This window comes from Corvus hawaiiensis, chromosome 4 (assembly GCF_020740725.1).
Source record: "Corvus hawaiiensis isolate bCorHaw1 chromosome 4, bCorHaw1.pri.cur, whole genome shotgun sequence".
In the NCBI taxonomy this organism is placed as follows: domain Eukaryota; kingdom Metazoa; phylum Chordata; class Aves; order Passeriformes; family Corvidae; genus Corvus; species Corvus hawaiiensis.
In genome coordinates this window covers 73,691,856-73,706,859 of record NC_063216.1, presented here as the reverse complement: position 1 = coordinate 73,706,859, position 15,004 = coordinate 73,691,856, and the positions used below count along the sequence as shown (strand labels likewise).

Genomic DNA, 15,004 nt, shown 5'->3' with positions numbered 1-15,004 from the left:
GTTTCCCCGCCTTGCTCTGTTGTTGCTTCTGAGCTGGATCTTCAGTCTGTTTGTAATGGCTGGCTCTCTCCAGTTAAATGCTTTATTGAGGTTGATTGACTCAGAGTTAAAAAACTGTAGGAAAAAGATCATTTCAATACCAGCAAAGTATGTGAAAGAATGATTTAGACCAGCGATAAGAGAAAAAAAAGTATCATCTTTATACAGACTGCAGAGGCAGGAAAGTCTGTTCAACTGTGAGCAGGATGGGTTTGCTAAAACCTTGGGCCAGCCTCAGAGATAAATCTGGCACTTTGCAAAGCTGGTATTAAAATCTGAAGAAGGGGTGTCTCTGCTGGCATGTCTGTGCACAGTGGGACAGACTTCTCCCTGCAGCACCAGCTGGGTGTGAGGGATCTCTGACACACGAGTTTTGTCACTGCATTTGCTTAATGCAGTGCTGGATGTGCTTTTCCCAAGTCCAGCCCTGCCTCAGCATCGTGGCTGTCCTGTTCTGTGCAGCACTGGGAGGGTGCACCCTGAATGTATTAGCTCAAACTAGGCAAATAATATTCAATGTCTTGCTTGTCCTGAGGCCAGGTTTTCTGAGAAGCCTGATTGTAAACACTGAAAACCAGGACAGGACTGTTATTAGCCTCAGGCAAAGCAGGCAATTGGATGGGGTCAGCGAAATCACTTGCAGGAGTGAGAAAGGGAGAGGCTCTCCCTGTGTCTGCAGCAGCAACTGGCCCGTGTGCAGCCCTTGCAGGCCCTGCTGCAGAGGAGAACGGGCTCCCAGGCGTCCTCCTCACTGTGTCTGGGGACACAGAGCCCAGCAGAACCTGCAGATGCATTATGCCCTCTGCCTGAAAGCTCTGCGGGGCTCCTTGTCCTGCATTGCACCAGGTCTTCTGGATATGCTGAGGGATGAGAGGGACTGATGTTCTGTGACCCTGAAATCTCCTCTTAGCACGTGTAAAGGAGAGGATGGAAGGGGTTATGTCTGTGTGATAAAACTGTTCCTCTGGTTAAACACCCAAGAGCATGCAGAGGGAGTCCAGGATATCTGCATGGGTCAGTATGGGGTCAACAGCACCAGGTTTCCAGGCAGAATTCCTCTCTGTCCAGGACAGTGCCAGTCTTGTGAGTTTACATGTCCCTGAACAAACTTCTCTCATGGTAGCACTTGCCTGCTTGAAAACTTACTGGGGCAAGTCTTAAGCAAGAGTTTCTCCTTCTTCTCCCTCCCTCCTTCTCACCTTCTGGACAGAAATGGGTCCAGTGGCCACCTCTCTCTTTTCTTGTCCTCCATTAGGCTCTGTGGATACCCCCCTTTCTATGATGAAAACGACTCCAAACTCTTTGAGCAGATCCTTAAGGCAGAGTATGAGTTTGACTCTCCGTACTGGGATGACATCTCCGAGTCTGGTAGGTAGCTACTGCTGTTTAAATTGCAACAACCAGGCATGCATGTGTGCCTATTGCATACATCCCCCCTGGGCATGAAAATGCACCCTCCATCATGTTCAGAGCTCATTTTAACTGAAAAACAGTGGGAATGTGCATTTCTTTTGGCTCAAATAGTCTTGGGAGTTTGTTTCTGCAGGAGACGAATTAAATACTGTTTTGCCCGGCCACACACAAAGCACTAAAACATAGCTCAAACAGAAGATAAAGATGGCAGAAGGCGGTCCCAAGAAGAAAAAGCAGCTTAATTTCTTCATTGTATCCAAATGAAAAGCAGATTGTTAATGTGTCATTAATAATAAGGTGGCAAACGAGTTTGGCTCTGTTGCTGACACTGCACTGCAGCTCCAAAGCAAGTCCTCAGTGTGTGCAGCAAAGAACCAAGAAATTAATGGCTTTCAAATGAGGCAGGTGAGCAGATACAGAAACTGGGAGGACTGTCCATGTGGGTGGATGTTCCCCACCCAGTGCAAGAGACATTTAACCCGTAGTACCCACCTGTCCCTGCTCCTGTCAGCCTGGCAGAGGGGCAGATACACCAAGGTGTTACAGGCAGATGTGCCGAAGGGCTTCTGGCTCCAGCGTGGGTCCATGTCAAGGGGTGACAGCAGGGGACATTCAGCCTTGCACATGCCTGTGTCCCTGAGACGCTGTGTGGTCTCCAAGAGGTCACCCAAGCTCAGTGTCCTTCCTCTGTCCAACCCACGGAAACATCTGCTACTTCATGCAGGAGAAGAAATGAATTCTAGGAATATTCCATCATGCAAAAATATCCCTATAAATACAGTTTTCTAATTTATTAGTGCTACTGATTGAGGCAGGGGAGATAAAAAATGAGTGTTTTTATTATAAAGATGATTATATATGCTCTTATCTCCACACAGAGCATCATTTTACGCTGCTTACATCTGCAGTCCAGGTACTGTTGTGATGGATTGCTCACAAATATATGTGATGAGAAGTTTTTTTAAACTAATAAGGATTTTCAGAGAAAATATGAAAGTCTGCTGGCAGACTCTTATGCCTCATGGGGGAAAGTCCATCACCTAAATCAGCACAAAGATTTTCCTGCCATATTTGGCTTTGCTGTGGCTCCTTCAGCTACGCTGTCCTGAAGCTGCTGGATGCACGCCATGCTGCAATCTCCCTTCCTTCCATTATAGTGCCGATTAAAAACACACTGCCTCCTGCTCCAGGGAGTCCATTTTCCTTGCTAAATTCCTCTTAAATAGGCAACATGTCCTCACAGCTGTCCATGTGTGTGACTGCTTGGAATGAGCAACATGAAGCTCCTCTTACTGTGGCGTCTGACATCCTCCCTCTCCTCTCAGCTGACCAGCACCTCCAGTGGATGTGGCCACGATCTGACCACTAAGATGATGCAGCACATGACTGACCAGGAACCCAGGAGCTGGTGGGGTTATCCTCTGCTGACTCTGCATTATCCATACCACTCCTAAATGCCTGCAGGAGTAGATGCCTTCAGCTTTTATCTGCTACACTAAATAGCTTGGATTTGTCCTAAGTCACTTTGGTTATATCTATACTAATAAATAAAAAATTACTCAGGGCCATTTTCTTGTGCTGTGGCCAAATGGCACTTGGTAGCCTGATCAGTGCTGTTGGCTGATCATGTGGCAGCAGGACTGGGCCTCAACTCTATTGCTTTCAATTATTCTCTCTTTTTTTTTGCAGCTAAAGACTTCATTCGGAATTTGATGGAGAAGGACCCTAATAAAAGATACACCTGTGAGCAAGCAGCACGGCACCCTTGGTAAGCAGCACTCACTGCTCTGAAAAGCCCTCAGGACAGAGCGCACCTTTTTACATTCATGGGTGGAAGTGGTTTTTCTGTCACGTATTGTACTGACCTCTACTACATAACTCTGTGCTTCTATTCTTAGAACCCCTGCCTTTGTCCTCCAGATTTTCCTGGAAAACTGTAATGGAGTTGAATCTCATGCACCAACCTGTGTAAGGATTAGTAAAATGCTGAATTACATATGTTGACTGTAGTGCAGCAGTGGGATGTGCCAAAATGATTAAAGTGCCTTAAGTTAGATGATGCCTTTGCATATGGGTGACTTCACCAACATTACCCAAGGTTTGTGTAGCTGGAACAAGGGTGACTCATGTACTTTTGACCAGCCCTGAGTGACTGAGAGCATCATCCCACACTACCAGCTGCACCCACACATGGGCTCTGGATCTAAGTCTTTTAGGGCAGGGAACATTATATATACAAGGTGAGGTATTATTTTTGTTGTTATAAAAGCTGCAACAGAAAAGAGTTAATGGCATGACATTTGCACCTCAGGTATGCATTAGACTCTGTTTTTATACTATCACAATTGCCCCAAATGCCACTTCCTTTTGCACTGTCTGTGTGACAAAAAGGAAATTTTGAGAAATGAAATCCAGCTTTTGTGAGATGAAAAAAAAATCCCAAACTGTTTCTAAATGACACTGACATGAGCCTTAGGAAATTAAACAAGTCAATATTAGAAATACAGAATAAACAATGGGAATGCAACTCCCAGTAGAGAGTGAGGTGACCATTTGTACAACTCAGAGACAGATTTTCCAAAGCCTTGCATCCAAGATACACAAAACGTAAGCATCCAGCTCCTGGCCCTGCTACATCTGTGTTGGTTGCTGGAGTGCAACAAAGAAACGTGGCACTTGTAACACACACAGCTTCTGGGCCCTCTGAAAGGAACAAAATGATAAAAAGTGTTTTCATTCCTTTTTTTGTGTGGTTTTTTTTTCTTTTGCATGTCATGGCCAAGGGCCAGTGGAAACTCACAGACTACTCCATAATTTGTACTATTTTCCACAGAATCCAATCTTCCATGTAAAAACAACACCCCAAAAGGGTTTTTCCCCATTTCTGTGGCAGGGGGTCTTCTTCCACCAGGCTGACTTTGCCATCAGTGGTTCATTTTTGAGACTTCAGGTTTTTACACAGCTCCCAGCACAGCTCAGGGTCAGCCTTTGAAATGTCAGACATGCAAATGGCATTGCAGAAGGAAGGCTGAAAATACTCATCATGTTTCCACTCCACATCCAGAATCCACCTCCCTTTGACACAGAGACTGTGTGCCAGGGGATTGTGGGGCAGTTGTACTGAAAACAAAGCATGGAGGTTTCCAAAGCTATGGCTTCAGATCTGCCTCTGTCCTCCACAGTGTGCTCATGAGCAGCATTCCATGCCTCATTCCCCCTTGCTCTGAAAAGCTTCCTGTAACATGGATGTTGCAGTTTTGGGCCTCTCTGGAGAGGGGTGCAGTGATTTTTTTTGGAGGGTTTGGATCCTGTAGTGGTGAAGGCCTTTTTGGATAATCATGTCTGCTCACCCAGATATTATCTGTTATTTTGGAGTAGTGATAGGATCTCCTTTTGCCAAAGCATTGCTCAAGGAGCATTTTCCACCCAGATCCCTTATGTCAGGAAGTAGTGAGGGTTTTTACTGTTTCTTTTCTCATTCTAGCCATTACATCTGTTGCAGTAACATCCTTTCCTTCTCTTGGTAGGGAGGGAAGGCTATTTCAGTCAAGGAGGAGGAGAGTTCTGTGCTTTGTCTCAGTGGTCAGCCATGTCCTTCTCTCAACCTGGGCATATTTACATTTCGAACAGCTCCAGGCCTGAGTTCCTCTCTCTCAGGGTTGCATGCAGTGTTGCAGCAGTTGGAGACAGGGCTGCACATGTGCAGCCAGAAGAGAGAGGGTACCACACCCCCTTTTCCAATGAGCATGGATTTTTCAGTGTACATTCCCCTTAGCCACGTCACCTTCCACAGTGCCAAAAGAGCATCTTCTCTGTGTGTTATCAGAAGGACAGAGGTACATAAGACTGTTGGCTTAGTGGGAAGAGATGATCAGAGCAGGCTGAAGTGGTCCCATAAATGATACGTTTTTGCAGAGTGCTTGCACAGCAAGCAGCCCGTAATGGCATCTCATAAAAGGCGTTTTTTCTTGTCTGCTCAAGCAACACAACTGGAGAAGCATCTTTGAACCCTAGAGTTCTCACAAAGCAAAACCCTGATGCCACTGAGGCTAATGGGAGTTTTGCCAGACTTCAGTGAGAGTTGGGGTTTGTCTCCTTGTTTCACCAGCAGAACACAGGCCTCCCTGAGTCACGGTTGCTGTGTAAATGGTAGATAATTAACATATATGGGGAAGGGGCTCCATGTAGTAACATTTTCCATCTTTCCCTTTTTCTTCCTCCTGTGAAATCTTCCTCTGCAGTATCAGATCATTGGGATCTGTCACAAATTTAGAAGAAATCTATCAAATCATGAGTACTTAACACATATTTTATAATCTGATTATGCTAAAAGTAGTTAACTGTGCATGACATGGCTACCTGGCCATGAGATTTTGTTGTTTCAATATGCAGTATTTGTGAAGAGCAAACTGATTCCAAAACACGCCTTTTATTTTAATCACCATGTTTCCAGTAAAACCTTCCAAACAGGGCTTGCAAGAACTAGATCTTGCAAGATACTACATTTGTGCCTTTAAGGTTAATAATGTCTTTGAATTTTGGGAAACTGCTCCAGAATAGATATTTGCATAACTAAATGTTTGCACAGGATCAAACCCTAAAAAAAGTAAATACTTCTTCCCAATGGCCCACTTTTCTGCAGTGTATCTGCTCACCACATGCCTACATTTACGTGATGTTTTGCTATTTATAATCGAAAGGCCTTGGCAGGGGGATGGTATGTTAAACTCGGAGCTGGCAGAAAAGGAGGCTAATAATTGCAGTGAAGTATGGTAGCTGAAACAGTACAATATGTGAGATTTGTTGGTATAATGACTCCACCCCTGCGTGTCCATTTATACAGATTTCTCCAGTTTAATATACAGGTGACTTATGCTTTCCACTGGAAAAGTTATTTATTTTATAGCGTGTCTTTCCGTGAGGTTTGCACTGTTAATGGTGTGTTGCAAAGGTGCAATGTTCTGCTTAGTTGTTCCCACTGTGACTTTTCAAAAAGGACATGGAAAATTAAGGTAACAAAAAACGGGGTGATTTTGCTGCAGCTTGATATGTTTTAATGTTTCCCTGGCTCATATTAAAGACAGCAATTAAGTTTATTAAATAAATTGCCATGTCAGAGCCCACATCCTGTTTAGGGCAGTGGCTCAGTCTGCAGTGATTAGAGGGGAGCAGCAGAAACCCGAAGACCTGTTCTTTCCAGCTATAGACTCATAGAAACATAGAATATCCTGAGCTGGAAGGGACCCACAAGGATTATAGAAGTGTGCTCCCCATCAGGTCAAACTAGGTCCTGCAGAGCCAAATTCAGCCTCTAGGCTTGGATTAGAGGGAAAGAAAACAGTGCTCAGAGGATGAGGACAAAGTCTGACAATTAGGAAGCTAATACAGAAGTTAGAAGGGCTGCCATGAATTTATTTACTCTGTCATGCATTAACCAAGTGAATTGAAATGGGATTTAGAGCCATGTGCTGAAGGCAGTTATGGCATCAAAGGCAATTTGAGACACCTAAATTAAAGGGTGATGGATTAATTGCTTCCATGTAGAGACTGTAAATACATAGACTGTAGAAGGAGTTTGTGACACCACTTAGACACCAGTGTCTGCAGGTAGGAGTGTGGTCCTGGCCTTTCCCCATTGCTTGTGCAAAGGGAGAGAGGATCCTTGGGATGTGCCAACCATCCACAACTTCACTGAGGAGTCACAAAGCTCTGGCAAGGACTGAGCCTCTGCAAATTGTGACCATGACCCTGAGTGTTTATTATGTGCCAGAGAGCACAAGCCAGATAATAATTTCCACCCAGGGAAAGCACATGGTTTACAAAGAGCCCAGTTCTCAGACAATATTGTTTGAAGTGTGGAAAGGCCTTCCTGAAGGGAACTGCTGATGTTTACAACATTAAATCAAACTCTTATCGAGTTCATCCCTGCACTCTATTTATTTTGGAACATACACTGATACATATATTTATACACATGCATGGGGGTGTGTGTGTGTGTGTGTGTGTGTACATATAGAAGAGTAATGATCCCTCAACATTATCCATTACAGCTAACTCCATGTTTCCTGTCATCATACTCAGGAGTATTTCCAAGCACTCTTTGCCCAGCACAGCATTTGAGTTGGCTGCCTTCAGAAGGGAGGTTCAGAAAATAATGGTGGATGAAAGGCTCTGCCTGCCTTTGTGGGCAGGGAGGACGAGCGAGACATTTGCTTGCAGCATGCTAATGAAGAACTATCCAAAAGGAAATTTGCTGGTTTTGTCTTTGTTAGACATTCCTCTCAAAGCTTAGAAGTGGTATGGCCAGATAAATTGGTGTGATAAGTTTGAAGGCAGCTAGAGAGCTAAAATAAATTAGATACTATGAAATAATATTTGATTGTTAGATTAGATTCCTCTCATGTGCAGGATTAGATTTGTTATGGTTATTCATGAGAAATACCCTTCTTAGCTTCAGTGGATGTGTTTGGGATGGAGAACCATCACTCTTGGTCTCTTGGTGTCCAATTCTGTGCATTGAGACAGTTATATATTTACTGCTGGGTGTAAAACCAGCTTCAGCATGAAGTTCCCCAAAGCATTGTTAGGATGTAGCTGCTTTCAGGTGCTGCAAAATGGGAATCCCGAGAGAAAATCCAGGTTCCACTTAGACTAAACAGCCCTTGCCTGGTTCTGGGTGATGCTCAGCAGGATAACAGATGATGCATTATTCTGATTTGTTTAATTTTATTATTGTATATGTGTGTGGTAGGTAGAAGCAATGTCTTTTACTGGACCATCTAGTACAGTTGGTAAAAAAAAACTTAAGTGCTGACACAGTTAACTTCAAAGTTAACTGTAAAGCCAGAAACTATTGTTCAAGACTAGATAAGCATCAGTCTGATCAGCTCAAGTTGATTACAGTTTCTCAGTGAAAATGGAGCTGATTTTTGCAGGCAAAGGATATGTTGTGCTAGGGAGGGAAGGAGAAATAAATAAAGAAAAAAGATACTAAAAGATACATTAGAAAGACACTATTTTTGTCCTAAAAGGAAAAGCAAGATGGTTTATAGCCTGTGGGCTCGGAGAGTTAGGGAAACGTGGAAGGGTAATTATAACATGCACTAAAACCAGTATCTGTTAAATTTCATTCATTCTCTTCTCAGCAAGGGAACCAAAGTTCATTATTAAATACATTTGGTATAGATGTGAGGATGCTCATGATGCCCACCACAGGGTAGATCTGTGTGCCCAAAGCATCTCTCACTTTTCATATCTACCAGTTGAGAGTACAAAAGATGTGACTTCTCCCTGCTCACCTCCACCTCTTCTCTGTCCTGAAACCCCCACATCTCCAGCAAAGCACCAACAGCGAAGGGATGTTAACATCGCTCATTTTCCTAGAAGTAAAACTATACTATAAACACTATAACACCATGAGTATTTCATAAAAGTTACAAAATCCTCCAAGTGCAGAACACAGTCTGAAAGCACCGTGCTCGTGTTACAGCATCGCAGGATTAACGGGGTAGCTCTTCAAAGGTGGCTTGGAGAACAATCCCACTCCCGACTTTGGCAGCCAAGGCTGTGTTCTGAGCCACACCATTCAGCATACCAGCACGTGTTTGAACAGCTCCTGCTGCACTAAATCAGCCCCAGCAGTGCTGTTATTTTGCTCTGATTAAAAACTATCATCTGCAAAGTGCTAATGTTGCTGAAGAGACCTTAGGTGTAGGATGGTTCCACTGCTGTAGCATCTGAGGGCTTCACGGGATGTCTGTCCATCCCCTTGTGAAGTAAATAAATACTATTTTGCCTATTTGGAGAATACCAATACTATCTTGGTATTTGCCCAAATACCAAGAGTTTTTTCCTGGAACTACAATGATTGCATAGTGAACATAGAGTTAGGGGTGGTAGAAGGCAGTTTGTGAGCTCTTGGAACCAGCAGTTTCTTATTGAAGCCATAGCATTTCAGAAAATGACCCTGAAGCTAATAAAAAAAAAATTAGATATATATGGAGAGAGAGAGAGAGCCTGTATTGGAACTACATGCCCAATCAGAAGCTTCATATGACGAAACTGTATTTTCAAATCCTTGTGGAGACTGGCAAGAACGATCTTCTGGAAGAACTGGCAAGGGCATCATGCCCCAAGAACTTGTTCTGTCTGTGTTTCCAAAACAAGATTTGACAAGTGGGAAACAGGATCTGTTCTTATAGAGTTTGCTAACCAACTTGTTTGTAAAGCAAAATGCGTCATAAGCTTTGGTGGAAAAAATGTCCTTTGCAAGTGTAAGTGAATTTTCTGTCTTGGTCTTTTTGATCAGTTACTGAAGGGATGGGTTGGCTTGTAGTTTCTTCTGAGATCTGTAGTATGATAGCCAGTGCTCCCAGCTGGTGTGTGTTGAGGACACCTGCCTTCACCAAGGAGGTGTTCTTGGGCAGAGCAGAGTGCTGATGACATTTTGGAGTGACTCTGACTTGCAGTTTGCATTCCTACCAGGAAACTCTGCTAGGGCCTCTCTGGGAGTGTGGATTGCTTGGGGTCCATCAGGGTCTGTGCTGAGCCTGGCAATATTCACTGTGCAGGACAGAGGATGGAACAGTGAACATGATGCTTAACCCAGGTAGTGCCTCACAAAGCTTTTGGTCACCTGGCCTCAGTGGGAAATCCAGGAAATCCAGCTTGCCTCCCTATCAGTGGGAGACGTGATCAGAAGGAATCGTCTTCAAAGATCTGAAGATCATTCAGTTCTAAGCCAAACACTTCCCTTTCTCCATTAACAGCACAGGGACCCAAGAGAGGAAGTCAAGTGACATTTGGGAGCCATGCTTTGCCCAGTTCTTCTGTCTGCTCGAGGCAGAGGCTACTTGGCAGTGACAGTGAGATGGGGCCCTTCCCAGCTGGATGAGAGTTACCCTGCACCCTGCTCCTTCCTGCCCACAATCCTGCTGCTCTGAATAACCCAATAGAGATGAGCTCAGTTCCAACAGGATGGGATTGGTGGGTCTCCATTCTTGAGACATGAGGGTTTAGTCCTTCCTCCCAAGATTAAGTCATTGCTCTCATCTCTCTGATGAAGATCCTGGGAGATTGTTGCCAGCAGGAAGGCAGGCAGCAGTTTGGAGAAGGCTGATCTCAGCACTTCTTAGATGTGCTATGGACATGAAGACAGAAAAAGCATCATGTCCTTAGAGGAACAGGGTTACAGTTTGGAATGATGCGGGCAAAGCGAAAGGGATGCCTCCAGTACCTGGGACACATAAATGGAAGCAGCAGGCCGGGGTATGTAAGCAGAGTTTCATCTTTTAAGAAGCACAAAGTAACGCTGCCATTCCACTGCCTTAGTTGGAAAACACAGAACAGTTCGGGTGCCGACCTCTAAGGAAGATGTGGACTAGCTGGAGAAAGTCCAGAGGAGCTCACTAGATCAGAGGATTAGAAAACATGAGTTATGAAGAAGCAGTGGAAGAATCAGTTTGTTTAGTCTAGAGAGGATGGAGAGAAGTCATCATAACAGTCTTCAAATATATGAAAGGATGCTTCAAAGACAAGGGGAATAAACTATTTTCCATGTTCTCTGGGAGATAGTGAGGCACTGGAATAGGTTTCCCGACAAGTCTCCATCTTCTGGAGATCTTTAGGGACTGGTTAGTCATGTATTTGTCAAAACTATTTTGACAGAAGTGGGGTGGGTAGAAGGACAAGATGAACGCTGAGTTCCCCCAGACCTTCTGATTATCCTGTTAGAGCTCTCCAGACTGGGATGCTCTGGTCCTGATGGATTATTCAATATCTTATAATTTTTTATTGCTAATGGACATTGTTTTTCTGAAAAAACAATGTGGCTAAAAAAATTGATTTCTGAAAGTATCACATACAACATACAATGCAATCTTTGCCTCCTTGCATCACCTACATTAGGTAGCACTAACTACCCCAGCACATGGCCCAACATCAGCTCACTATGGTGCCGGCTCTTCAACAGATCTCATGCCTTGAGGAGTTAAATGAATCAATAAAATCCCCTTGAAATAACTGAGTTTGGTGAAGATTCGAATGTATCTTTATCTGTTAAAGAAACTGTGCAAGATCAATCAATCTTTTTAGGTTAAGTGTTGCTCAGCTTAAGCTCTTTGTGCAGCCTGTGCTGCTTTAGTGAGTGTCCATGTATCTGCTTTACTGTAAATCTACATTAATCATAATGAATGACTATGTGCATTGCAGGGTGACAGGAAAATCTCCAGTGCAAACAGAAATCAGACAGGTTGGAGTGGCTCTGGAAGCTTCTGCATAGCTGAGGCTAAAAGTAGTCTCAGCCTGTTGATGTTAAATCTTTGGATGTAAAGAAAAAAAAAACGTAGAATGTCTTCATATGGGGCTGTAATGGTGATAGAGAGCAGCCATGCACCAACAAAATCAGCCTGTACCTCTTTGCAGCTGCCAGATCTACAAGCCTTATCTATGCTGGCTTTATTGCCCCAGATTTTCCACCACAGCTGCCAGCAGAGACAGCCGTGGGAAATTTGAGCCCCTGTGTGAATGAAATCATCATCACTGCAGGTGCAGTCACACCTGGGACCAGCCTTTCTGCTGAGGAGAAAAAATAAGAGTATTCAAGGGGAGGAAAAAATCACTTAAAATGTGCCTGCTCTGTCCATTTCAGGATTGCTGGTGATACAGCACTCAACAAAAACATCCACGAGTCGGTCAGCGCTCAGATCCGGAAGAACTTTGCGAAAAGCAAATGGAGAGTAAGTGACCCATCCTGAGGGCTGACACTGACACACAGCTCTGCTAACACAGTGGCCATACAGCCATCCCTGCAGCAGACTAGTGCTTTTGTGGCCCAAAATTGTGGTTAAAATAGTTGGCCCAGGCTTAGGTTACATGACCCTGCAGGGCCTTTTATACAGGACGGTGTTCACCAAGTACCAGATGTAATGAGTGGGAGAAATGGGACTGGGGCTGCTCATAGCTAAAGCACCCAAGGTTGTATATGGAATGGGGTCAGCACTACCCAGGGACATGAAGAAATGCGTGTTGGGGCAGGGATGGATTTGTCAAATACAGGACGAATCCATCCCTGTAGGCTGCTGCTTCATCCCAGCTCAGCACTAGGAGGACAAACTTTTGGTAATGATGTTTCTAGCTTAGAAACTAGAAACCAGGAAAAATTTGAAAGATAGCAGGCTTATTCCCTTCTAACACTCTGAGCAGCCAGGAGAAGAGCACAAGTAACCCTTCTGCCTCCAATTTTTTTATTCTCTATTTCTTTCTTGCTGTTTTTCTCCAGCAAGCGTTCAATGCCACGGCAGTCGTGCGGCACATGAGGCGGCTACACCTTGGCAGCAGCCTGGACAGTGCCAGTGCCAGCGTGTCCAGCACCCTCAGCCTCGCCACGCCGCTCCCCGACGCAGCCACACGGAAAGATTGTGAGTAGCCAACATCCCGGGAAAGCTCCCGCCACAGCAGCCGAGCAAATCCACGGGATCCCTGTTCTCCCTTGACCCCCAGGCTGCAGTCCTCGCTGCTCATAGGTTTGGCTTTGTGCAAGCAGGTGTTTAAAATAAGGACTTGAAATGGGCCTAGGCCATCACTTTTGGCTGGCCGAAGAAATAGTGTTTCAATTGGAAGGGTTTATGCACTAAAAAAACTGAGGTATTAGCTTGGTGATTTGTGAGAGAAAAACAGTTTCTTGTGGAGAAAAAGGGCTTTTACTTGGGAAAAAGACCCAGACCCCCAAAGCAACAAAGTTTTGAATTTGGTTGAAATCTGAAGAAGTTTACTCAAACTGTTTACATTGGAGTTTACAGTATTATTATAGGGCATTTTTTCTGTAAAAATTGCCTTACTTTCCTTTTCCATTTTCCATGGAGAAGATTGATCCTACCAGTCAGACCCACCTTCCGAGGCCAAATTAAGCTCCTGCACGAAGAGGCTCATTTGTCTGAGCAGGAGTCAGGCTCTGTGCACCACAGTGGGACTTGTCCCTCTGCCATGTTTGTTTTGTGCTATAATTGAGATTTGCAAGCTGCCCAATGGACTCAGATGTTTGGGATATATATTTTTTCTGAATTCTGGGGGAGCGGACATGGCAGTGAAGGGACTATTTTGAAGACAGAAGTGTGTCCTTTGCTATGAAGCCTATATATTCTCTGGCTTCTGAGCATTTATTTTATTCTCTTCTGTCCATCTGTAGAGAGTTTATATTGTGAAATGGAGGGATGTGGCCTTTACAATTGAGGAGGATTACTTTAAAATGCAACACCAAAAAGAAGTGCTGATAGCTTTTGGTATTGCCAGTCAGTGCTTTGCTGTGGACTGAAGTAGTCATTGCTAGACTATACCCTGCACTATTCTGGAGCTGAAAGCACCTGTTATTCAGGATGGATTTCGGATAGTGCTGCTCTCTGCTTCTGCCACCCCTGCTTGCCACCCCCTGCTCCTTGACAAGGTCATGCCACCAGCCACAGTCCCCTGACTCTGTGTGGAAGCTGTGTTTCCTCTTGCTGTCATGGGCACAGTTTCTCCTGTGGCTGGGCTGGGTTCTGCCTTCTGGGTACTCTGTGAGATGTTTTTTCATCCTGTGCTGTGGCTGCGCCAGAGGAGAGCCCCTTCCCTCTGCATCAGGCTGGGCCTGATGGGGATTCATACTCAGTGTTCAGTTTGTGATGCCCGGTGCCAAACCCTACAGCTGCTGCCAAAAAACCATCACTGTGCTCCTGGCACATACATGGCACCTGCAAAGGAGCAATGCTGACCTCCCTCAAAGCACTTCCAACCACGCACTGGCCATGCAGCAATGTAGAAAACCCCCTACAAGGGAGAAATGTGCCTTGATTTTGGTTCCTGCTGCAGTATGGCAAGGCTGGACCCCAGTCAGGTCTAGAGCATCTGATGCATGCTTTGCTGCTAAACTGGTGGGTGATTAATCTCCATCCATCCATTTAATTAATCTAAAATGGTGTTAATTAATGGCAATGAGTAGTCTGTAAAGTGATAAAACACATGTGAACAGGAAGGGTGGGAACAGAAAGAAATCTGTTTAACCACTACAGAACCAGGAGGCCCCTGTACAGAATGCAGCCATATTTTGCAGTGGTGAAGTCAACCAGGACATGAAGGATTAAACCAGATGTGTTAAGATATGATGAATTTTTACATGCCAGAAATACGAGGCAGAAAAATATTGGAAGATTTCCAAGCATCCAAGGTTAAGTCCAGCTTGGCAGACAATGCAGAAGAATTTTCCTTCCTCAAAGAAATCATTTAGAGAGTTGGAGATGCTGGAGCCCCAGAGAACCAATGAGGAGAGCCAGCAGCAAACACAAGGAGTTAAGAGGAAGCTAACATATCAAATACATTCCATCCAGTACCTCGTGGTAGGAAAAAGGAAATCTCTGAGGTCTCTGTCCTGCTTCTTCTTTCTCAGTGGTTTTCTCTGTGTACAGATTCCTTGCACGAAAAAGATCCCATGCAGCAAGTTACATGATCCAGCTGTGCCATCATTACACAATAGACTCCTGCCTGATGCTATTATTATACATTTAGTGAGCTTTCCGAATAA

The 15,004-nt window shown here is 44.5% G+C and overlaps 1 protein-coding gene across 3 annotated transcripts in view; it reads left to right on the top strand.

Moving 5' to 3' along the window:
- Positions 1-15,004, top strand: part of CAMK1D (calcium/calmodulin dependent protein kinase ID) — a 211,064-nt gene that overhangs the window by 187,191 nt on the left and 8,869 nt on the right. For all 3 annotated transcript variants that reach the window (XM_048300579.1, XM_048300578.1, XM_048300577.1), the window contains exons 7-10: positions 1,295-1,407; positions 3,142-3,220; positions 12,101-12,188; positions 12,731-12,869. In XM_048300579.1, the coding sequence (XP_048156536.1) occupies positions 1,295-1,407; positions 3,142-3,220; positions 12,101-12,188; positions 12,731-12,869 (419 nt within the window). The remainder of the gene's footprint in view (positions 1-1,294; positions 1,408-3,141; positions 3,221-12,100; positions 12,189-12,730; positions 12,870-15,004) is intronic.